Source organism: Crocuta crocuta, unplaced genomic scaffold (genome assembly GCF_008692635.1).
Source record: "Crocuta crocuta isolate KB4526 unplaced genomic scaffold, BGI_CrCroc_1.0 scaffold118, whole genome shotgun sequence".
NCBI lineage: Eukaryota > Metazoa > Chordata > Mammalia > Carnivora > Hyaenidae > Crocuta > Crocuta crocuta.
In genome coordinates this window covers 5,116,818-5,142,736 of record NW_027551558.1, presented here as the reverse complement: position 1 = coordinate 5,142,736, position 25,919 = coordinate 5,116,818, and the positions used below count along the sequence as shown (strand labels likewise).

The window sequence follows — 25,919 nt, the reverse complement described above, 5'->3', positions numbered from 1 at the left end:
ACCTGTTAATTATTCCCTTTTTCCTCTATTCTTGCTAGAAATCCTAACTGCTTTTAAGTGAAATCATTTAAGGTTAAATCATTTATTTTACTATGAAAGTGATCATATTTAGGATCACTAATAGTTGGAAAGCCTAGTACAATGTAATCCCTTGCAATGGTGTAGAAATATAAAGTGTTCTCTATGAAATATTATTCCAGAAAATGTTGATCAGAATCTAAGGTAAAATTGGGGATAGAGAAACAAGTTAATAATAAAATAATGTCAGGGAATAATCAGATAAATCGAAAATGTGAGCCCTTCTATAAAGCAGCTGGTATGATTTCTTACAAAAATCAATGCCGTGGCTATCAAAGGAATGTTAGGGGGGATTGTTGTAGGAACAATATAAAAAATGGGGAGAGGGGATTAGGAACATTCAAATATGGACTAGGTATTGGGTGATTTGGGGACTGTTGGAGTTTTTTTAGTTGTTAATAGTGTGTGATAATGGTAAGAGAATACTCTTACCTGTATTTAGAAATGAAGTTTTTTGATGTCGATAACTTATTTTGAAATGGTTCAGGGAGACCTCTGTCTTACTAAGAGAAGTAGATATATGTGTCACATGTTACATTTGACTCTAGGTATTAGACATTCATTGTATTTGAGACTATCCTTCCACTTTTCTGTATGTCTAGAGATTTCATAATTTTTGAGGCAGTCACTCTTCAGATTATGTTTTAAAATGTAGACTCACATGAATTCTTCTAAAGGTGGTTCCCCCCCACCCCCCACCCCATACTGCTTTTGCCTCTTTTCAGCTTGCTTGATGAATCTTTAATAATGAAAGACTGCACACCCTACTCCCTGGCATGTGACTGTCTCACAGGCTCACCTGTGCCTTCTGAATAGTGGACCCTCCTTAATCCTGTACTGCTTCTGGGGAGACTTTCTCCCTTACCTGATGAATTAAATTAATGTTGAGCAACTGGCCTCTGTGCTATAAAAGTCTTTGAAATTATAGAAAAATGAAGTTATCGGAGTGATTGTGCCTTCTCTTTTCGAGTGAATAGGGCCTGGATCAGAGTCACACCAGAGGGTGGTAGTCACACAGGCTTAGTGAGAAGGAAGTTATGTGTGGGGTTTATGAATCAGGTAAATTGATGTGATTTTTGTGTTCTGATAATAATATTATCAAAAAGCATATATTAGCATATAGTATGTAATAGCATTATCACAGAAGTCTTAGAGTTGGATCGTGGGAGGGCTGTGGAGACTTGGGGTAGCCCTAGGCTCATAGACTTAGGGATGGAGTCAGGCCTCTCCCAAGTTACTTCTCTGTATAAGTAAAGATGCAATTTCAATTAATTGCATACGTTTGAAGGAGAATTACCTTAATCCTCTAGTTTTCAGCCATAATCAGATTTACAGACTTTTTGTCTAAGAGTTGTTTGTTTAAAGTTTTCTTTAAAAAAGTTAAACATTGCGTTTTCTTTACTAACTTGTTTCCAGTGTTAAGCTATCTAAACTCATTTCCCTTTGTGTTTCCTGTGCTAGGAAATAATTCTTTCAGACTCTGTCTGGTTACATAGGTTGAGGTACCTTCTTTACCCCCAGAGAGATTGGTTGACAATAAGTAGAGGGTGGCTAAGTGGAACAATGGGTAAGTGGTTCAGTCTAGTGAGAAAAAGCCACAGAGACTATTTGGGATACTCCTTGAGGAAGACTAAACCAACAGCCATGCATACTTTGGAACCATGTTACCTCACTAGAAGTTGGGTGGAGGGGTCCTAGAATTTAACCTGGTTTTTACTAGAAATTTTTTGAAATTTAAAATTGTAAAGAGTTTATCTGCTCTCCCACAGGTAGTTTTTCAGAAGCTCTTCAGTTTGGCTTTTGATTTTGCTTTAATCCCTAATCTCCAGAATGGTCTTGTCCTTTAACTCTCAGACCTCAGGAAAGTATACCAATACTATGCATTTGGTATAAACAAACCTCTCATCTTTGGAGATGCCTCTGCCTCTGTTTTTATCCGAATCAGAGTCCTCACTGGGCAGCTGGCTCCAGACTGGTCTCCCAGACAGAGATGTTCCTCTCTAAGTGGCACTGTTTGCGGGGTGGATGGCAGGCTTACTTAGCTTTTAATTAGACAGGAAATTTGCTTTAATAATTGCTGTGATAGTTGGGCATGCTAATAACTGGGTTAGAATGAGCTATAATATTCTGTTGCTTGCATTCAGACCTGTTTTCTGTTTTTGTTTTTGTTCTTTTTTTGGTTTTTGTTCCCCCCTCTTTCTTTTCTTTCCCATAAATAAAACTGCCTTTTGGATTTGGAGGCTTACTCTAAAGCAGTAGTGTTGTTTAAATAAAAGATTTGGAGGAACTAATGGAAACACAGATTTTCTTTATTTTTTTCCTTAATCGTTACTTATTTGTATGCTTCCTTTTTTACGTGTGGCTTATTACTGCAATTACTTAAGCTGCCTCTCTAAGTATATGATTATCTTACATCATAATCATAGTAATATTTTAATATAATGAGTTGGGGCATCAGAGTTTGCATTTCCACATCCAATTGGGGGTAGTCTTTGTGCTTTTCAAAAAGATTCTGATTTATTTCTAATATAATTGACCACTGGGCTTGGGAGATAGAAAACATTACTGTATTTAATGTATGCTGCTTTTCTCATAACAGGGTTACTGCTTTTACCGAATAATTACGTGTTGGATTAGAAAAGACAAAGTTAGCCTCTCAAGGAGCAAAAAGTACTTCATTCAGTTTTGAAACCCACAGTGCGGTCTTCATTCAGTGTCTAGGTTTCGGCTTTGGTATTGTGTGCTTTTGGTTGTAGTTCTGATAATTTAGATTTTGTTTGCTTTTGCTTAATGTTAGTGACTGCACAAGCCACATACATAGTCCACTTTTTTTCTGTGTACATCTTGAGATAGTTCAGTAACCCCTCTCTTGCCCACTCCTCAAGTAATATATGGCACTGTGTGCTTCTTTCCAATGTTAGTGGAAGGGTAGGTAGGCATGGGGTTAGATGAGCAAATAGATTTGTTTCATAGCAAAGGGTATTTCTAGCCGGCATCATTGATGATTTCTTGGGCAGTCTAAATCTAAGGGTTTTAGGAGCTAATTCAGGTAAGTGATAAGAAAACCCCCTCTTCTGCCCTTTCAATGTTGCTTCTTTTAGCAGAAGGCACAAATGTCTTTTGTTTTTACTCTATGGTGAATAGATGCCAGTTCTCAACAGGTACAGCATGTCAGTGGCCACAGTTGGTATAAGCTTGCTCAGACCTTCTAATTTTAACTGTAGTGGTATTTGGTTTTAAAACTGAAAGAAGAATCTGTGAAGATCTGGAGTTTTACTTATTATGTGCTAATTTTGTGACTGTAATGAAAAAATTTGCTTTTGCCAAAATCTTGTGCATATGTTTGATGTATACCTTCCTGGGAACATTATAATAATAAATATTTTTTTTAAATGTTTATTTTTGAGAGAGAGTGTGTATGTGTGTATGCGTACATGTGCACGCGCACACAGGAGAGACACAGAGAGAGGGAGACAGAGAATCCCAAGCAGGTTTCGTGCTGTTAGTGCAGAACCCAACATGGGGCTCAAGCTCCCAAACCATGAGATCATGACCTGATTAGAAATCAAGAGTTGGACGCTTAACTGACTGAGCCACCCAGGTGCCTCAGTTCACAAAATCTCAAGTGGTATTATGTGACTTGGCACTTTTTTTGATGAGAAAATTAACTATTTGATTATTTTAATTTTTTAATGTTTACTTATTTTTGAGACGGAGAGACACAGAGCATGAGCAGGGGAGGGGCAGAGAGAGAGGGAGACACAGAATCTGAACCAGGCTCCAGGCTCTGAGCTGTCAGCACATAGCCCCATGTGAGGCTCGAACTTGTCAACCACGAGATCATGACCTGAGCCAAAGTTGGACACTCAACTGACTAAGCCACCCAGGTGTCTCAACTGTTTGATTATTTTAAAATTGTATTTATTCCTGTCTTATCATTTAAACAAAAAAGTAGAGTTTCAGCTCCTTCTTACAAATAGTATCAGCTAGGTGTTAGAATTGCAGTAATGAAAAGTCAGCAAGGTAGGGTCCCTGCCATCCTGGTACTTACAGACGCATGAGTTTGTTCTTAAATAGAAGGGAGGGTGGTTATGGTGGATAGAATTTTGAGAAGATATAATGGTAAGTTAATAGGAGTGGAGTAGGATGGGAAAATCGCTTAAGATTTTTGTGGTGTGTGCTTCTGCATTATATTACAAATGAATTAAGTTCTCATGTTTGCATATTAATAAGATTGTAGTATTGTGATAATCATCAAGAACTGTCTTGAGATTTTTGAGTCATGATTTTGAACCCTTTGTTGGGGGTTGTATATTTAAAGCATGCCTGGAGGGAATTAGGGGATGACTGACAACTCTTAACAGGTGACTTCTATCTATGAGATAAAGATTTCTGTCTTTTATTAATATGTTACCAGCAGAATTATATTTCATAAATATACTAGGAGGATGAACTGGGTGCATTCACATCTCTTAGTTACTGTTGATTTATGATATCACTTGTTTACTTCGATGAATAAGTTTTATGCTTTAAGAAGTTGCTGGTAGTTTATTTCCTATTAACAACATGTTAACATACATGCAGTTAGAACCCTCAAAGGTGACCATTTGAAAGTATGTTTTAGGTCTAAATTTCACAAAACATTACATTTTTGTTCATTCTAATTTTTTTAGAATAAAAAAGCCCAACTGTTAAACTCTGTGGTCATATAAATTTAAATGTGATTACCAATACCTTTCCTCTTTATCTGGTCTCATTTCTTAGAGGATGGGTCTTTGTGTCCTGATAGTCTCCTTACTTAATCTCCTTGGATTGCAAGTCTAGGGATTCTCAGAATTGCTGCTGCTGTCTTGTATACCAGCCAGCTAACCACAAGACTCAGAATTGGGTATTTAGGCTAGAGCAGGCAACTGTCATCGGATGGCCCTTCTCTTCTCTCCTCCTACCCCCATAGGGAAGAGATGCTGGTACTTAATTGAGTGAGGAGCATGGGGGAAGGAGCAAAAGCAAACCTTCTTGCACCCTCCTGGGGTCGTGATGGTCATGATTACCTTGGTGGGGAGAACTTCTTCTAGACCACTAGCATCTGTAGTGATATGACAAGTTACATCCCCTTTGCTGCATCACTTACACTTGGGTCCAGGTTGTCTTTAAGCATGCCAGCCAATCCCCTGTTGTCCCGTCCGGTACGCAGACTCATTTTCCATTCACATACTCTTCTGCGCCAGCTGCTCAAACTCCACTGAATGTCAGGAGCCTGCTGGAAAGAACAGGGAGCATTTTCCACTTGAAACTGTACCTAGCCCTTCTCTCTGGCTGAAGTTACTCCCTACCACTGTATTTTTAACTGCAGAGGTCAGGCACATGGCAGTTGAGTAGTTTAATTGTACACTACACTGGCTCCAGTTAATGAGGTCAGATCACCATTGCTATTCCTTCATTCACATGATGATTTGAAATACACTGCTCCAGGATGGATATGATCATTTGAAGAATATGAAACTATAGTGAGAAGATGCCTGATTGACCCCATTCACTGTCATCCTTTAAATAGAAGCGAAATCCCTTCATAGTTTATTAGTATCCTAAGACTGAAACCCAATAGCTTGGTGCCTTGTGATCGATGGTTTGGAAATTAATTGCTGGTGGTCCTAAACTGTGTGATTCATCATGGATCAACAGGGCTTCTTTTTGGGCCTCTCAGATCTCCCTCAGCATAGTACAAGCCAGGCCTCAGGCAAGACCTCCTGTCCCTGTGCTGCGTGATTACTCTGCAAGGGTTCAGAGTTTTGTCAGCTGAGACTGCTGAAATAATATTACCCAAATAAAACTGTTGCCCTTAACCTGTACTTGAGTGTGACCCCCCTGACAGAGAGGACTGGGGAAGAGGCCCACAGATATGTACTCAGCATCCCGGCCACCTGCAGATCATTCTTGTTTCTTATTCCTGAATGGGCAAATTGTCTCCCCAGGGCTTACAGTCAGATGTCTCCCATTTTAATGTTTATTTATTTTTGAGAGAGCAAGAGTGCACACACGTGAGTGAGGGAGGGGGAGAGAGAGAGAATCTGAGCATTGTCAGCACAGAACCTGTTATGGGGGATTCGAACCCATGAACTGTGAGATCATGCCATGAGCTGAAATCCAAGAGTCGGATGCTGGGGTACTTCGGTGGCTCAGTTGGTTGAGCATCCGACTTTGGCTCAGGTCATGAGTTTGAGCCCAGTTTTGGGCTCTGTGCTGACAGTTCAGAGCCTGCAGCCTGCTTCAGATTCTGTGTGTGTCTCTCTCTGTCCTCTTCCCTGCTTGTGCTCTGTCTCTCTCTGTCTCTCAAAAAATAAATAAATGTTGAGGCGCCTGGGTGGCTCAGTCGGTTAAGCATCCGACTTTGGCTCAGGTCATGATCTCATGGTTCATGGGTTTGAGCCCTGCATCAGGCTCTGTGCTGACAGCTAGCTCAGAGCCTGGAGCCTGCTTCGGATTCTGTGTCTCCCTCTCTCTGACCCTCCCCTACTTATGTTGTCTGTCTGTCTCTCAGAAAAAAATAAAACATTAACATTTTTTTTAAAAACAAAAAGTTGGATGCTTAGCTGACTGAGCCATCCAGGCACCCCAGGTGTCTCCAAGTTTAAACAAAAACCCCGTCCTCGAAGTTGTAGTTCAACATTCGTGAAAACCAGGGCACCCAATAACATTTCTTCAAACTTGGTGAACTTTAGTGACTTGCAAAAAATTCTTTGATCTAAGTACCAGCTTTAGGAACACATCTACTCATTGGGAACACAGCTATCGAATTATTTGTATGTATCAGTTTTGTTCCTTTTAGACTGTGGATTGTTGTGACTCCCTTTCCAAAGATCCAGAGAAGATTATTTTGTGTGTTTCCATCCAAGAAAGGACAGGAAAGAAATGTAGCTACAGAATTTTTTCAGGTATCACCCTAGTCTGGAATAACAGTGTGCTTCATTTTCAGTGCTACGTGGGAAAAGTGGTACACACAGCACAGCTTAGTGAATGAAGTCCTGTTTGGCATTTGTGATGCAGGTGTTTCATCAGTTTTATGTAATGTAATGAATTGCTTGTGTGATCATGCTATTTCTTGCTTCTCTACCTTTGCATGCCTTCAGCACTGTCCTGAGCTTTCCATATATGTCCTTACTTTGTCTTGGGCTTCACTCTGGGCGCCTGAAGTCGGTAACCTTGCTCAATGCTTTATTACTCTGCTTTGTTTTTATCTGGGTTGGCAAGGTTCAGTTTCTTAGCTCTGGGTTTACAGAAAATGAGTACACCTTTACGTCGGTGTAAGATAGTGCTTTGTAAATGCTGCAGAATCTCTGATCTCCTTTGCTGTGCTTCTTTGTTCCCTACTGAGCTTTGGTGGCCCAGCTCTTTCTCCTTGACTGTAGCACCTGGGGAAGGGATTATACCTCTGTGTTGATATTCTTTCCCTGATAATTTCGTAAATGGAGATGCTGATTTGTAACTTTGTCACACGACAATGTCATAAGAATAGGAAAAGCGAACTCCCAGAGAGGAAGGGAGGGAAGATTGTGCCAACAGAGCAAAATCCCTGAGCGGATGTGTCTGTCTGAGGGGCCCCTCACTGAATAAACAGGAAAAGAGGCTGAAGGTCTTAGAGGTGTCCTGGGTTTTGAATCATTCCTGCTTCCCTCCAGTATTTAAATTGTATTTAAAAAATTGTCATAAAGTAAAATTGACTTTTGTTTTCTTTTGGTGTACAAGTCTTTGGATTTTAATACAAGTCTTTGGATTTTATTCTGTCAGAATACAGAACAATTCCATCATCCCCAAAAAGTCCTCTTGTGCTCTTCCTTTCAGTTCAGATTTTTAAGGAATGTCTTGGTGCTGAAGAGACTTGCATTCTTTGGAAGCACCCAGAAAGGGGCTGTGGTGGGGCACATGGGTATGGCAGAATATGGGTAGCCCCCAGGTCCTCTCAAGAAGCCTGGAGTGTGCTCTCAGGCAGGTTCGAGACCTCTCCCCAGGGGTCTTTGACGGTGTGTGTGTCCATTCTAGGTCTCATTGCTCATATCATCACACATCAGTGTTGCTTATCCTTCTAATGTACTGGAGTTTCATCTTAAAAAAAAAAAAAAAGGTCTGGATGATGATGGTTGTAGGAATNTTTTTTTTTTTTTTTTTTTTTTTTTTTTTACTGTTTATTTTTGAGACAGAGACCAAGCATGAGTGGGGGGGGGTGGGGGGTGGCGGCGCAGAGAGACAGGGAGACACAGAATTCCAAGCAGCCTCCAGGCTCTGAGCTGTCTGCACAGAGCCCGATGTGGGGCTTGAACCCACAGACCGAGAGATCATGACCTGAGTGGAAGTCAGGTTCCAGGAAGTCAGCTGCCCAGGCGCCTGTCCCCTGTCAGTCTTAACCCCTCAAGCTTCCTGCCTGTTGTTGAGTGGCTTTCCAGGGCCAGTTTAAGGGGTAAATGCTGAGAGCAACTGGCACATATCCGTAAGGAACAATACGGGGTACCTGGTCCTGGAAAAGGAAGAACTCTACCCGAGAGGCAGGTGGGAGAGAGTCTGCATTCTAGAAGGGAATCAACTCTTGGATCCTGTTTGTCCTCCCCCATTTGAGTAAATCTCACCAAGAATTGAAGAGTTTGCATCTCACCAAGTTTATTCCTGTGTGGTCCATTGAAGTAAGGACTGCTATGCTAGACTTGCCAGAAGGCCCCTGGGGAGAGATCATCTGAGAGGTTTGAAGGTCGTACCTCTTCTTTGAGGTTGTTTAAAAGTTGTGTTTACAAATCACTGAATAGGTTCAAGCCGCCAACATCTGCCGCTCATGGTCTTCATTGACCTCCTGATTAGTCATTGAAAAACCATTTATTGAGGGCTTGCCAGGTATAGTCACTGTGTTGGGGGTGTTACTTTTCCTGCCTCTAACTTGGAATCTAATAATAAAGGAGTCACCTTCTGGATGTTTGCTGTTTTTGTTGTTGGTGGTTTNAGGTGGTTGTTTTATTCCTTTAAAAATTCTTGAAGTGTGGAACGGTGAAGGGAGGGGAGGGTGGCCATGCCTTCTGTTTGCCCAAGGCAGTCCTGGTTTACACCTGTTGTTCTGGCATACTTATTACTAGTGCCTCATTCATTCTCAGTGAATTAGTATGGATAATAAGTTAGTATGGTCATCCCCAGTGAAGGGGGTAGGGAGGTGGGGGGCACCTGCATGGTCATCTGCTAGTTAATTGATTTGTTGGAGTGTTATGTGGCATCTGCTTTTTGGGCTTCTCCCACTCTGTTGGGGCCACACCTGTTTGTTTTACACAGTCATGAGATCACAACTATGCACAACCATGCATTTGTTAGCTACAGCATGATGTGTAACATTATAGCATGGAAAAAAAACCTTATTATAGCATGGGATCCAGGGTGGTGGTATTTTGGGGGCTTTTTAATTTGTATTGAGAATGTGGGTTTTGGTGGTACATACTGGAGTTTTTCTGACAATTTCTCATGGGGCTATAGTTGTTGTTATTCTGAAATGTATAGGGGGAATTACAAAATATGGTTGCTCTGGCCCCAGTCTTAAAGATTTTGATCCAGTAGATCTGGGTAAGGCCCAAGATGTAAAATTACAAACGAAACAAAAACACCCAGCAACAACAACGAGCCCTCCTGGTGGACTGTCAGCTAGAGTTGAAGAACCACTGCTGTAGCCTCTGCTCAAGGACTCGTGGCCCAAGCTAGTACATGCATATGTGAGTCTTCTAGGAGGGAGGGTTGTGGGGATTGCTGGAGAATTCCTGCTGGCCCCTGGGGCAGCCTCTGCTCAGTTCAGCTTTACACCTGGTTTCTGTGGGCCTAGAGACCCAGCTTTAAATCCAATCTATTTTTTAAGGGAAACTTTAAAATGTGCAAATCTGGGTTTTAGAAATGTGCAGCCTCTTAATTTTTGGAATTTTCAAGTTTGAAAAATAGACAAAAAGCCACTCTCCCCGCTATAGGAAATATGATGTCCAGTTTAGCCAGTGAATTACTGTGGAGAAGAACCTTGTTATATAGCATCTAGAAAGTGGTTACTGGCCTTAGAACTCAAAGGAATTGCCTTTATAAGATGCCAAGATAATCTGAAATGGTAGAAATACAGCTGTAATGAGGACAACACACATAAGCTATTAATGTGGCCCTAGTAATAGACTTTTGTTATTATTCAGCAATCAAATTTTGTAATTTCATAGCCCAAGTAGCCTCATTCCAAATGTTAATATGCAATGATGTGCACCATAGATGTAGGGATTTATTTTTCAATGAAAAATGTGTCGTTGTTGTTTTCTTCTTCTGAGTATTGTCCTTACAGAAATAAAGTAGACTTTGCTTTTCAGTGCTTGGTTAGAAAGTCATAACCAGGCTTTGCCAATAAAGGCACCTCATACCTCATCTTTGAGGATGGGGTTTGCTGAAGAGAAACTGTGCGGTCAGGTGGAACATGGAGAAGTCTGGAAGCTTTTTTTGTCCAAAGCCTCTGGCTTTGCCTCTCGCAGCCCTCTCTCTCTAACCCAAGCCTGAGCTTTGCACGAGGAAGCAGTCAATGTTGAGAATGACTTGGCTTGCCCAGAGAAAGTGTCTGTTCTAGATGTATGCTGGTATGCTGGTCGTGCCTGTTTTCACAGAGGTGTTCTTGGGGCACTGTGTCTGCTGTTGACATGAAGGAGTGGAACATGTTACCATTATTGGAGCTTGGGTAGAACCTCAGTGTCACCTACAGGCCATGGAGCATGATGCCTTGGCCAAGTTATAGGGCTAGTGTGGCACACCTGCAGCGCCTATGAGTTTTTCTGTGTAGATTAATTTTGGCTCAGAAAGGCCTGCAGGGCAAGTCATTCATCACCTTCTTCAGCTCTCTGCCCAAATGACAGGGTATCAGAGAGGCTTGCCTCTCTGACCACCAGTATAAAATAGCAACCACCCCCATCCCAGCACTCCCTCTCCTCTTCGCTCTGCTAGGTTTTCCCTATAGCTTTTCTTTTTTTTTTTAAAGCATCAGAACATACAACAGCAGCAGAAGTATTCACTTGTTTATTGCTTGTGTCCCCCTCCTAGAATGAGAGCACAGACTTTATCTACTTACCAGTGCCTCATAAATTAATATGCTGGCCTGGGGAGTAGACCTCAGAGCCATGAACATTTTATACTGAGATGACCACACTTCTGAGAAGTTAAGTGGCTCATTCAAGATCATAAATCTTGCCTAGTGGCAGAATGAGCAGTTGACTCCTATGATCAGAATTTTTGTTTACTTTTAGTATCTTGGGTTTATCTTGGGAAAGCAAATTTTGGTGCATTTGTGGCTTGAAGAGTTTCAATTCAGTGTTCCCTTTCTACCTACAGTTCTGTAGGGTAATTTGAGATGCCTGTGGCTGTGGGTTGAAGAGAATGACTTCCCTGGAGCCCCATATCCATTGCTTGCTTAGAGTCTATGAGACTTGGTTTAATCAAGTGGTTGTTGAAAGGAAAGGCACTGAAAAAGTGGTGCTGGGCATGTTTCCTGCCATCTCTAGTTAAGTGTGGTGAAGGGCAGAGTTAATTAGGCAGTTACATAGATTTGTGAGTGCTCACACTCATTTATTTCTGATTTGCTTGGCTAGCCCGCTGTGTGGGGCCATGGCTTCTGATATCCTAGGCAATTTCAAAGTTTGCTTTCTCTCCTTCGTATAATTTTCTGAGTCCTGCCCTTTTATACTGATAGTCCCAGGCTTTTTGTAGACTCCAGTAATATTCCAAGAATTCTGCAGGGTGGGCACTGGCTAGGAGTTTTGAACTTTGGAAGGTTTGACTTGGGGGACCTGCCCCCTACTTTGAAAGCCATCTGTCAGATACTGTGGTCAGTTGTGCCCAGCTCTTCCTGCGGATGCCACTGCTGCACTGCCAGCACTCCCAGTTATGATGCTGTCTTCTGGGACTAGGGTTCCTGTCTCAGTGTGTTCTTCATGAAGTTACCCGGGCCTATTGCAGAGGGTTGTGATTTATCACCATTTTACAGAGGAAGAGAATGATGTCCCGAAGGTGAAGTGACTAGCCCAAGGTCAGCCTTCTAGTGTGTGGCAGAGTTGAGCTTCCAGTGTAGGGTTCCTACTTTCAGTGCCCACCTTTGGTACCATTCTGCAGTACTTACGTATCTTAATATGTGAAATCAAAGGAACTAGTTTTTAACATTTCTTATTTTTTCTTTAAAAATATTAATAGAAATTTTTATCATAACAATATCAGTAATTTAGAAAAATACAGAAAGGTCACTATTTTTCATAAAACAAATATGAAAATAATATGTTTCATGTGCAGTTCTCGCTGTGAGAACACTTAAATAGGGAATGTGTGTTCTGTGAGTTGTGTGTAAATCTCCATGGGTCAGTTTTCTTTTGTCCAATGATGAGTTAAATTACCTTCAGGAGTATATTATTTTAATGTGTCCTGACAGTCATGCATTCAAAAGTCAGGTCTAGCATTACTTCATTGACTAATTACTTAGATGTTGAATGCAACATACCATGTCTCATAGTGGCTAATAACTTTATACATTACTTTTGCCTATAGTAAAGGATTTAGCATTTGTTAATGCTATTAAACATTCTTTGGTTATTTTAAACTAAAATTGCTAAATCTGTTCAGTTGGGTTTTTCAAGTAAGTAATAGAAAAGGCAGTTGCAAATGTTATTAAATGTTAATGATAGATTATTTGCAGAAACCCAAATCTCTGTTGTTGTAGATACTTTGATTTGAAGATTTGACTGTGCCGTTTCTTTTACTGTTAATATAAGAATTGATATGCTGATTTTTTTGTCCTTTGTATTTTCTGGACCCTTTGCTCATGGTGCTTTTTAATTTGCCAGTCTCCCTCTTAAAACAGGATTCCTCACACTTCATACTGTAGTCTAGACACTGCCACACATGTGTACCATACCATGGGGTTACTCTGCCTCCTTTGAAAGGAGCACTGCCCTTTCTAATGCAGCTTCACCAGGTCTCTTTAAAAAGCAGCTGCACTTTCTTCCCACTTTAGACACTGCCCAACCAAATCCCTCTCCGCCTTTGAAGGAATTATGCGTAAGCTCTCATGGCAGTATTTCTTTTTGTTTGTTTTTGCACCCTTTCATGTATATGTCCATCCAAATTGTCTCCACTTCCCAACATGAAGGTGCTTTTTGCTTCTTTGCTAGCCCACCTGACTAGAACTTGCTTGCTATCTGGCCAACACCCCTCTCCCCCTAGTCTGTTCTAGAACACAGATGAAAATGATAGAACAAGGATGCAGAACCCAGATGTCTGGGCCCTTTCTTTGGAGGAGTCAGAATATTACTGCCTTGCGTAATGTTCCCTGGGGCTGTCCTTTAATTGCAAGGACAGGATAGTAACTGATATTCATAATGATTTCCCTGAGCCATTAAGAAAAGCTACTTTAATATACTCAAGACTTCAGTGTTCAGAAAGATTTCCATTCAGATTGGGCTCTTAAAGAAAAAAGATGTAGGCATCAAAACAACTCATTTACTGGGGATTGGGCACTAGGTAGAAGTTTTGCTGTTTATTTTGACTGTGATTCTTAGTGGAAGGTAAGTCTGTACATTCTCTACTACTGAGGCATAATTTTCCTTAAAGGGAATGTTCCAGATAAGATAGCTCCGACCTAAGAAAGGCATAATTCTATATTGAGGTCTTTAATTTTAAACTCTTGAGGGAATAGAAATTGCACTGTCTTCTCATTAAATTGCAAGTCTGCACTGATCTTATAACATGTACATATTCCTGTGCTTTCTCTGCCTTCCTGCTCATCTACAGCCTGATCATGGAAGGGAGAAAGAGGCAGGTGAACAGTTACTGATTAAAGCTAGAAATACTAGCAACAGTACAAGCCTACTCACCTCACACCAGGTTGGGCTTTGGAGGAATGTAATGGGAAAAGCAGTTGTTGGTGGGGTCATGTTGCCATTATTCCTGCTATCTTGTAAGAAGGTGTTTCAGAGACTGAGGTGTTTCCTGAAGTGCTGAGCTGTCTCTTTCAAGTTAATTATGTGGTTCATTATCTTAAATGGCTCATGGGGTACTGTCTGGGTTACATGCCTCCCCGCTTTAGTTGACTTCTGGAATTTTCACGGACACTTCCTAGAAACAAGTACTGAGGAGTGGGGCTCGTGGTTTGGGGTTTAGGATACAGAACCAGGGAAGCTGATCTTTGTCTTTGAGGTGGATGGATGTTCAGCCTTAGAAACAGAGTGGTAAGTGGATTGCCCAGTGTTGGGCTCATGCTATTCACCATGTGGTCATGTAGGTTCATATTTGTCTTTTAAAATAAGGAAATATAAGGGGGAGCATATTGGAATTAAAAATTCTTTTAATCTTTATTTTTTAGAGCAGTTTTAGGTTCACAGCAAAATTGAGAGGAAGGTACTAAGATTTCTATATACATTGCTCCTGCGTGTATATAACCACCCCCATTATGACAGCCTGCACCAGAGTGGCACATTTTTTTTTTTTTTTTTTTTTACAATTGATGAATTGACACATCATAGTCACTCAGAATCCATAGTTTATAGTAAGGTTGCTCTTGGTATTATACATTCTGTGGGTTTGGACAAATGTGTAATGGCTTGTATTCATCATAATGGTGTAGTACAGAGTAGGCCCTAAGACTCCTCTCTGCTGTGCCTGTTCACCCCGCTTCCGCCGTTGGAATTTTAAAGTTGAACTAGGTGTGATGTGAGTAAGACATCCTGGGGAAAGAATTGACACACTGGGGACATAACCTCAGTAGTGTGTGTCCTTTTTGCTCTCTGGTGTACATTCTTGACTGTAAAATCAGCTATTTTTGTTAACTAGACTTGTCTATCCTTTGAACTCTTGAACATTTCAGAACATAAGTTCTGTGTTTTTATTATAAACATAATTGACATTTCTTAGACTTTACTTGCTTTTAAAAATTTCTTAAAGTTTATTTTTTTTGAGAGAGACCGTGCACACACATGCACACAAGTGGGGGAGGGGGAGAGAGAGAGAGAGAGAGAGAGAGAGAGAGAGAATGAATCTTAAGCAGTCTCCAGAATGTCACTGCAAAGCCAGATGTGGGGCTTGAACTCCTAAACTGTGAGATCATGACCTGAGCTGAAGTCAGATGCTTAACTGACTGAGCCACCCAGGCACCCTGAATTTACTTGTTGTAAATCTAACCGTATATCAAAACCTCTAGCTAAGACAATGAGTACATATATTATTGTAAGTAAATACTGTATAGTCCATAAAGGATGTGAGAACCTGAATTTGGGCTTTTTAAAAAATTTTTTAAATGTTTATTTTTGAGAGAGGGAGACACATACAGAGTGTGAGCCGGGGAGGGGCAGAGAGAGAGGAAGACGCAGAATCGGAAGCAGGCTTCAGGCTCTGAGCTGTCAGCACAGAGCCCGACGTGGGCTCGACCTCACAAACTGCGAGATCATGACCTGAGCTGAAGTCAGATGCTTAACTGATTGAACCACCCAGGTGCCCCTGGATTTGGGTTTTTAAATACAAGCTTGGAAAAGTGATTTCCAAACCTCAGAACTCAGAAGAGTCACTAGAGACTGGCTTTTAAAAGGTCACAGAGTTCTGTATCCTACTTACGGAATTCTCCTGTGTGGAGCCTGGAACTCTACACATCATGGTCAAAGTTAGTGCTNTCTTATAACTTTCAAGATCAAGTAACAGCCTCCAAGTTGGCTAGGAATGAGGAGCAACTGGCCACTGCCCCTTCTGAAGCAGGCACACACATCACTCCATGATGGAATGCCCTCTTCCTGACTCAGTGAGAGATTGGCATCTTCTTGGTCCAGTACAATGTATGAAAAGCTCCTTTTAAGGTCCTCACATGTTTGGAGAGAGGTGGTGCAGTTTGTGACACAGCTTCTAGTCCTGAGTGAGTCACTGAGTTCTCCTCCCCCTTTCTCCTGGCCTGGATACCTGCGTAACCCGTCCCATTCTGGGATTTGGACTATTTGTAGTTCAGATTTTAAGCAATCCACATCTTGTCCTTTGATGATCTTCAAGAGCATCATGGCAATCCTTGAAGGCCCCACTACAGCTTCTGTGGTGGGTCTACACTGGCTTCACGGTGATGGTCCCTTTAACAGCGCCTTTTACACTTCATGCCATAGCAGAGGAATTGGTGTCACACTGTCCTGTTCCCTAAGTGTTTCTGCCACAGGGTACAGTGTTTCTCTGTCACAGTGTTAATGTCCCTTCTTGTGGATTTTTTTTTTTTTTTTACACCCCCTAAATTATAAGCTCCTGGAAGGCAGATGCAGTGTTTTGTCTTCCTGGGAGTAGTAGGCCATGTCTTGGACACTGGTTAAATATAGTCCGTCTTCGGTGTACTGAGTTTTACTGAGCATTGATAGGTTTTACAGTTAAGCAAATAGCCAGTTATCAGGAAGTTAATCTCTGAAGTTTATGTTTCAGGTTAAATTCAGCAGACAGGAAGAATATTCTGATCGCCAGTATTTATTGAAAGAAAACTTATGATGAGATAAAGGAAGGAACAAACAAGGCTGTTATCAGTTTCAGAAAGCCATGGATGAGGGGCTCTGAATGTACTCACATATGCCTTCAGATTCTGTAAAGAATTCCTTCGGGTTGTTCATTGACTTTTTCTGATTTATCACAGGAGAGAAAGGGTCAGGAATTGAGAGTAAGTTTTTATTATTGGTTACTACATCCCCATGTTTGATTATAATCACTTAAAATATTTGTATGTAAAATAGAAGACTTGATAGCTCCTATGTAAGTTGGTTTAATAGCGTGTTTGTGGTCCTTTCTGTTTTAAAGTTCACAGCCTGGTATAGGGAACAAGTCTGGGGGTGAATCTTGGACTGATTAACTTAAGCCTCTCAAACTTCAGTTTCTCTATCTATGAAATGGGAACATTGGTACCTATGTTGGGTTGTATCAGGAGTAAATGAAAATGCATAGAAAGTGCTTCATTCAGTACATGCTCCAAGAGTGGGAACATCGTGGTGCCTTGTGTCCTGATCTTACAGTCCTGTCTCTAGGATTGGAATACTTCCAGGTGTCACAAGGGCCATGCTTGCTGGAGTTCAGGGTCAGTCTGCACTCCTGGGTTGTTGAGGGAAAAAATATTTATTGTTCCTGAATTGTGTTTACTTACCTTGCAAAGTGTCATAAACTTAATAGAATTTTCTTCTCTAATAGTCTACTCTCTCAGACTGGATGAGTACAAAAACTTTTTTTTTTTTGTAAATATTTTTAATGNAGGCTCCAGGCTCTGAGCTAGCTGTCAGCACAGAGCCGGACGTGGGGCTCGAACCCACAAACTGCGAGACCATGACCTGAGCCGAAGTCGGACGCTTAACTGACTGAGCCACCCAGGCGCCCCAAAAGCTTTATAATTCTGTGAAGAAAGGGCAGGTTTAAGTAGGAAGCTCTGTGAGCAGAAAGGGAGCTGCTAAATGCTAAGTTGCAGTGCACGTTCTTGTTGAAGTACGAAGTCCAGGAGCCATACAATGACAAGGATATGTGAGGGATGATTGGTGTTGAACAGCAGTATGACCATCCCCTAGGATAGAGTCCTGAGTTAAGGACTCAGTTTTCATTTATTTTATTCATTTACACCCCGTCTGAATATCCTCCTGTGACCAGATTTTGTCTCTCAATAAACCTGTATATTCATCAAACATATTTTAATGGAGTCACCTGAGGTCTAGGTAAAGATTATGCAACAAGAGTTAGTTACCTATAGTTACCTATTCTTGGTGATATGCCATCGTTTTCCTCTTGGGGTTTAAAAGCTTCCATTGATTGAATGCTGTTCTTCTGCCGCTAGGTTCCTCTTTGTAGGTTAGGGATAGACTTCAGTAGAGACAGACAGACAGGCTGTCACAGTGACCTTGCACTTTAAAATCCTGTGGTGTGTATGTGTGTATATTTTTCTTGGAACATGTTATCATTAATGTAATGCATATTTGCAGATACAAGGTGGCAATTTTGACTCTCTTAGAATCATGAAGGAGAGTTAGAAATTAGGGCATTTTCCTTACCTTGGACGTCTGCTGAAAATAGTTTGAATTTTCTTTTTAAAAAAAGAAACATTCTTTTTCCCCATTAAAGACCCAAAATGAATCAAATGCCACAGTTTGCTCTACTGAAGGGGACAGGTCTGGTTAGTGTGAGCCGATCTGACTTTGTGTGAAATAATATTTATTGCAGTAACAATTTTAATTCCAAATCTTGCTAACCCTTTGAAGGCATTGAGGGGAAGTAATTTAAGTTGTTTCTTTAAAAACAAAGGACCTCAGTAACAGGAATTCAACACGTTGATAGAAATAGTAAGAGTCTATCCCTTGCATTTTATATAATCATGGTAGAAAAGGAATCCTGCTACCGTTGTATCTTGGGCAGAAACTTAATAATAAAACTCACCTTAGAGTTCTTCATCTTTCAGTAAGATAATGAGTGACCTGCTTAGTTGGCCCTCATAAGATTTTTTAGGAGCTACTAAGAAAATCGCTTATTGAATAGTATTTGAGGGCTCTTCCTCACTGGATGTCTCATAAATGCATTAATATTTACATGGTGCCTCATAAATAAAGACAGGGGCCTTTAGTCTCTTCCTCCTGGTATTTTATAACTCTGGATGGGACACTATGTCCAAGAAATGCAGGCAATAGGACAAGAAAGTCAAGTTCATAAATGGATATTAGGTATGTATATTTAATACTGACCAAGTCATATACTGGGCATGTTTTAAGAGTGGACGATACAATGGAAGGGTCCTATTACTATTACATTCCAGAGCTCTCCATGCACAGGCTAGGCATTTTAGTGACAGATACAGAATGCTGGATTCAGACTCAGGTGAAGGAAAGTGGTCATATTGGTCATCTTTAGGGAGCAGACAACCTGAAGCATCCTTTAAGGGATGGTATGGAGGTCAGAGTGGAATGCTATAGTAGATGTGTAGCCTCACACTACAGGGAAATAATGCCTTTTCCTTTTCTTGTAGACTTGAGTCCCCAGCACAGTGCAGTTGGTTATGATTATGTGTATTTTCTCTTCCTGTATTACTGAGGGCCATTTGTTACAGTATAAAGCGATGTCAAGGGAGCATGGGTTAGGGCTTCTCTGTTGGGTGGGGGCGTCTGACTTTTGGAAACTTAAATTTAATAGGTGAGTCACCCTAAGAGGGTGGCTGTATTCTGTCTTGGGTAGTATTGAGTAAATCACAGCACATTTTTATCCTTTTAAACGACTCTTCCTAGACCTCATCAGCACACAGTTAACATGCATATAAATGTTTAGTACATTCAGTCCCAGCTGTAGTTTTTCTCCTGGGCTGTCATGTTCATTGTTTTAGGTTCTTTTAAGCAAAGATGATCCATCTGACTAGGTAATTATTTGTTTCAGACTTAAAGGTTTTCTTTTTGTTTGTTTCTTTTTAGAAAATAATTAGATAAGTACATTACTTTAGCACCCCACTGCCTTTCCCCATATTGACCATGCCTTTTGAAAATGAGAAGTGGGCCTAACCTCGCTAGGTAAGGAGAAAGGGTTAGCAAGGGCCTCTGGTGGGAGTGGAGAGAGGAAGACTCTCTTGCAAGAGTCCACTATGTGCCAGATATGATGGCAAGGGTTTTATGTACTCTACTCACTTTATATATAGCCTGTCTATTATAAAAAGGACTTTGGGATTCTACAGTGATCCTAGGAAGCTCGTCAGAGTTAAGCAGCTTTCCCAAGGAAATATAGTAATGAGGTGGTTTCAGAAAAATGAAAGCCCAGTGCTGCCAGAATCCCAGATTTCATTTCCTTCAGTATGTTGTCTTGTTTCTTAGAAAGGAGGGAGACAGAATTCTTAGATGGTTTTCTGATTTCAGTTTAAGTTTAAAATGGACCTAATTTTGGAAGACCTGGTTTGTGTTAATAAAGACTAGTGCCTTTATGTGGTCCACCTTCTGGACACAAATAATTGATTAGTTATGAGGTCCTTATTCTCTAATCCCTTAGTAAGGGAAACGCAAGTTCTTTGTAAAGCAAATACTAAGTAAATTCACAACTAGAAGCTTTAATGCCACTGTCAAACTGCTAAGTCTTTTTTTTCTTTTTTTTTTAAATGTTGATTTATTTGGGGGTGGCGGGGAGGGAGGAAGGGAGGGAGAGAATGCATGAATCCCAAGCAGGCTCAGTGCTGTCAGCACAAAAAATGAGATCATGACCTGAGCCCAAGTCAAGAGTTGGACATTCATCTGAGCCACCCAGGTGCCCCTGCACTATAGTTATTCTTCTTGATAAACCTGTGAAGTAGGCATCACTCTTACCCCCTTGTACAGACAGGAGACTGAGGCACTGTTGTGTTACTGAGTGGAGGACATGAGGTGTGGACACAGCCTTAATGTGGGAGTCCATATTCTGGACCACTGTCCTGTAGCTTTAGGATCCCGCCAGTGCCCAAGACCTGAAGGACAACTAAGTTTCCTGTGTATTAATGCTTAGCACAGAGCTGGGGGTTACAGCTTAAAAAAGACTAAGGTTAGGGGAACCTGGGTGGCTCAGTCATTTAAGCATCTGACTCTTAATTTCGGCTCAGGTCATGATCTCATGGTTCATAGGATTGAGCCCCACATTGGGCTCTGTGCCGACATCCCCAAGGCTACTTGGGATTCTCTCCCTCTCTCCGCCCCTCACCTGCTAGTGTGTACACTCTTGCTCTCAAAATAAATAAACATTAAAAAAAAAAAAAGCTGAAGTTACAGATCCTGTACCACACATAGGTCAAAATTTTAATTAAATGAATGATTCAAGAATGGACACCATCAAAAGATACTGAATCTTGGACAGACAGGTAGTAAAAAAATGGCAGTATAATCAGAAATACGGGAGCCCATATAATGTTCATAAATTAGAACTTTCTTGACACACAGTTGTATTCCACGTGGTGCATTTCTGAGATGGAACTTCTATAGATGTCAAATGGCTTCTTAGATCATTTTGTGTGCTGTATGGTAACATATATATAGGGTAGCAGTTTTGTTCAGGATTGTAGATTACTTAGCTTTTAATGCACAAAGAGTACCAGACTGTTGAGCAGAGCTGTGTGAGGATGTTGGGGAAGTGACTGATAGAGTACTGATGCAGCAGCTGAGGTGGTCGTTCAGGTCTTTTGAGGCTGGGTGTGCTGGAGGAGCAGCATGCTGGTGGAATGGTAGCTGGGAAATAGGTGAAAGGGCAGGAGGCAGTGTTTCTTGGATCATGGACCAATGTGGGACAGCCTTGCTTGTCATAGAAGCAGAGCTTGAGACTATACTGCAGGTGTATGTGTTGTGGCAGGTGGTGTCCCCACTTTTGAAGACCAGGAAGGAAGTTCACTTTGGAGGGAGGTGATGGTGTCTGTGGCTCAGTGAGAGTTGGGATGAGGTTCTTGGCCTATGGATTTTATTTTTCTCGGTTTTCTGTATGTTGTTACTGTGCACTTAGTGCTCATGAACTGTTCTGCCATTGCAGGACTCCATGGTGCCCCAGCCACATAGCTGAGATGTAATTGTAATACAGTGTCATTTTCATGGACTTGTTTTGTCCTAGATGTAACCTGAGTTCCTGGGTAAGCTTTCCAGACTAAATGGAGAGCTTTCCTCAGGTTTCAAGTTCTAAAGTTCCTAACTGTTCATCATGAAACCACAAGAGAGACAGGCTCTTGGGAAACATGGGGACATTCTTTCTGTTCTGTATTTGTTGCAGACAATTGTTCATAAAGCCCTGAAGTAGATCGTGTTCAGGATATCTGGGTGGCTCTATGTTGCCTGCCTGAGAAAAGGCCAGCAGAGCATTGCATAGAGTGGATGGAGATGCAAAGGGCTGACAGGAATTAAATCCAGCCCTGTTCATCTGGGTGAGAGGAGAATAACCTGACGTTGGTTTGAAATGCCCAGGGACAGAAATAGTGAGTTTTAGGTCCTAAGTTAAGAATTATACTATAGCTGTTAAGAAAGCTCTCTGTCTTTCTGCGTCATCCCTAATTCCTTATGTTCTGGGTGATTATTTTCCAACTTCTCTACCTTGGGACTGCAGGAAAGCTTCAAAGAAGACTCTCAGTATTACTTTCATAAAATCAAGCAATGGATCTTGGGAAACACTGGGGAAAAATGACTTTTATATTTAAAAAAATTTTTTTAAATGTTTTATTTATTTCTGAGAGAGAGAGAGACAGCGTGAGCAGGGGAGGGTCAGAGAGAGAGGGAGACACAGAATCGGAAACAGATTCCAGGCTCTGAGCTAACTGTGAGCACAGAACCCTACACAGGGCTCGAGCCCATGAACCATTAGGTCATGACCTGAGCCGAAGTCGGACTCTTAACTGACCGAGCCACCCAAGCGCCCCAACTTTGCAATTTTTGACAGTAAATATCTAGAGGTTTTTTTGGGTTGTTTTGTTCATGCAGAATGTTAAGAAAGAAAAAGTGATCAACCTGATGTATAGAAGAAAATATTAAGTTGCTTAGATTGTAAATTGAACCCAAGACAGAAAGAAGGAATTGATGCTTTATCAAAACTCATTTGTTCTACTACTTATTTATTAAGTGTGGTTCATTGGTATTAACAAACCATATTGTTCTGTTGGAGAACATGGCACTATTTCATCATCACTTATGGAAAAAAGTACAAAAGAGATGATTTATGGAAACTTCAACCATTCTATTGTAATGATCATGCAAAATAGTGGTGCCAATTCTGTTTCTTCTGTTTTTCAGGGTCGACATGTTAAAACCGGTCAGTTGGCGGCCATCAAAGTTATGGATGTCACCGAGGTAAGGTTGAGGCACAAATCTATCTATCTGTCTATCTATCTATCAAAATTTTTTTTAATGTTTAAAAGAGAGAGAGACAGAGCCGCAAGTGGTTAGAGGAGCAGAGAGAGAGAGAGAGACACACACACACACACACACACACGCACGCACGACACATGCACGCACACAGAATCCAAAGCAGGCTCTAGGCTCTGAGCTGTCAGCACAGACCCCAACATGTGGCTCAAACTCACGAACTGTGAGATCGTGACCTGAGCTGAAGTCAGATGCTCAAATGACTAAGCCACCTAGGCACCCCTTAAAATTTTTTTAATGTTTATTTATTTTTGAGGGAGGGAGGAAGGGACGAGAGAGAGAGAGAGAGAGAGAGAGAGAAATAAATGAATGAATCCGAAGCAGGCTCCAGGCTCTGAGCAGTCAGCACCAGAGCCCAACATGGGGCTCGAACCCATGAACTGCGAGATCATGACCTGAGCCAAAGTTAGATGCTTAACTGACTGAGCCACCCACGCGTCCTGAGGCACAAATATTTTTAAAGAAATCGTTATATAAAAGACAAGATTCCCCTGTCCCTCCAGCTCCCAATGTAAGAGTATTGTTCTGTTTGTAGAATCGATCTTGAACATTATCCCCCTGTGACATTGTGGGTTTATAAGGTCCAGCAGACTAGTTGGTTTAAATTGTTGCAGATGGTCCCCCCAAGTAACTAGGAATCAGTAGCATTTTCGTTTAAAAAAAAAAAAAAAAAAGGTGATGTCATTCTTGGCAACTTAATGGACCATAATTGGAAACATCTTCTCTAATGGAAAAGAAAAGATTTGAGAAGGGATCATGGAGGTCACATGAATAGGGAGATCGAGGGGTGTGGGGTAGGGGAAAAGCTTCTCTAGGGTATTAGGCCACATTTGGGCCATTTCTTTTATTTTTAACATGGGGAAAGACAACAGATCCAGCCAAGTTCCCAGAGGTTTGAAAACAGAAACATCTGCTAGAATGCTGAGCAGATTGTTGGCAAAATTTAGTAGCAAAAAATAGTTCTTGAAATGGTCACATAAGGATTTACTCTGTAGCTTTAGATGGGAAAGAGGAGATTAACTCAGACAAAAAGTAAGTGTATGTGTTCTTATGTGTGTGCATGTACATATATGCATAAGTCCATATTTAGTTTTTAAAGGTAACCCTAGATTGTAGTGATTTATTATTATTTTTTTAATGTTTTATTTATTTCTAGGAGAGAGAGAGAGCGTGAGCAGGGGAGGGTCAGAGAGAGAGAGAGTCACAGACTGAAACAGGCTTCAGGCTCTGAGCTGGCAGTCAGCACAGAGCCCGACGCGGGGCTCAAACCCACGAACCGCGAGATCATGACCCAAGCGAAAGTCAGACGCTTAACCGACTAAGCCACCCAGGTGCCCCTAGATTGTAGTGATTTAAATCCATCTTTGAATTATTTATATCTGAAATTTTATTTTTCATTCTCATGATTGCTTCGGACTTGCCTATTTGTAAATAAAATTTACCATCATAAGATCGCAGATTCTAGAGAGTTAGCCAGCAGCTGTGGGGATTTGGGATATCTTTAAATCAAGCCATATTCTTCACCAAATCTGTGGTCGATCTAGGGAGATAATGGCTAAATTGATCTCAGGTGTGCAATTGAGTATTCTAAAGCGGTCTCCTCCTCAGCCCTAGTCTCTCCTTGGTCTCTAAGAACATGCTTATCACCAGTATAAATACTTGCTAGTAAGAATTAGAAAATATCGTTGCTTGTGGACTACAGGACAACAACTAGAACTTTATACAGATATTTGAAGATGTAACATTTTATGAGATGGCTACTCTCTTTTCTTCTGTCAGAGAGAATACTGGAGATTTTATAATGAAAAAGTACCCATGGACTGTCTCTTGCTTTATAGTGACCCTACCTTGGTGTACATCTTAGGGGGAAATTGGATGCTTTCCAGTTAAGTACTATTTTTAAGATTATATTAAAGAGTAGTGAAGGAGCAGAAATTCTAAGTTAACTGTAATTTAAATACAATAGTCAAGTTATTTATGAAGTGCCCTCTGTGAGTGGAATGATGGATGGCACCTTTCTGTCAAGCCTCCATTCCTGCCATTATGCCTGTTGCTGGTGCTGCATTGGGAAATGGTGTAGCCAGAGCCTATACCATTTTTGGCATTTATTAACATACTTCCTGACTTGTGTACTAGCAGACAAGGTGTCATTTTAAATGTAAGCTTTTGGAATTTTATGAAGCACTTTGGAAGCCCTGAGCATTGCGTTTCTTTCCTCACTTCAGCCTGTGCTGCCCTGGCTGACAACTTTTGTCACTAGCCAGGCTGTGTTCCTTTCCTCATCTTCTCTGTAGAGATCCTCTTCCTCTAAGTTTGGCTCTGATTATAATGTGCAATATGTGAACATTCTTTAAAAAAAGGTGTAAAATATAGGAAAATACCTTTTTTTTAATGTTTATTATTTATTTTTGAGAGAGAGAAAGAGAGCGAGTGCGAGTGAGCATGATTCAGGGAGGGGCAGAGAGAAAGAGAGACAGAGAATCCGATGTGTAGCTTGAACCCACGAACTGTGAGATCATGACATGAGCCAAAGTTGGATGCTTAATTGACTGAGCCATCCAGTTGCCCCTTTGGGAAAATATTTTTTAAAGTTAAATCTTTATACTACCACCTTACAATAACCACTGTTGGTGCTTTAGTTTATTTTACTCCTCTTTTGTGAGCATTGCTATGAAATACATATCTGTGTGTGTAATAGATGCTTTTGTATTCCACTTCTTTTGAGTTGTATACAAAAGGTACTTCCTTGCCTACAAAATCAGGCATTGCTGGACAAATGCATTTTCAGGACTCCTTTAAAAATAATTATACAAAACCCATGTGTTCAGGTAAAATGAAAACCAGATGGTGAGTTTTCAGAACAAATACAAACCCAATCAGCCATTTACCATATTGGTGTCTCAGTAATGTTTCTTGTGTGTTGTTTTCATACAGTGACCTCTGTGCTTTAGT

At 40.9% G+C, this 25,919-nt stretch overlaps 1 protein-coding gene across 13 annotated transcripts in view; it reads left to right on the top strand.

Moving 5' to 3' along the window:
- MAP4K4 (mitogen-activated protein kinase kinase kinase kinase 4) overlaps positions 1–25,919 on the top strand; it is a 184,648-nt gene that overhangs the window by 58,317 nt on the left and 100,412 nt on the right. For all 13 annotated transcript variants that reach the window (XM_077749360.1, XM_077749357.1, XM_077749351.1 and 10 more), the window contains exon 2: positions 22,836–22,892. In XM_077749360.1, coding sequence (XP_077605486.1) covers positions 22,878–22,892 — 15 coding nt within the window. In that variant the 5' untranslated portion in view covers positions 22,836–22,877. The remainder of the gene's footprint in view (positions 1–22,835; positions 22,893–25,919) is intronic.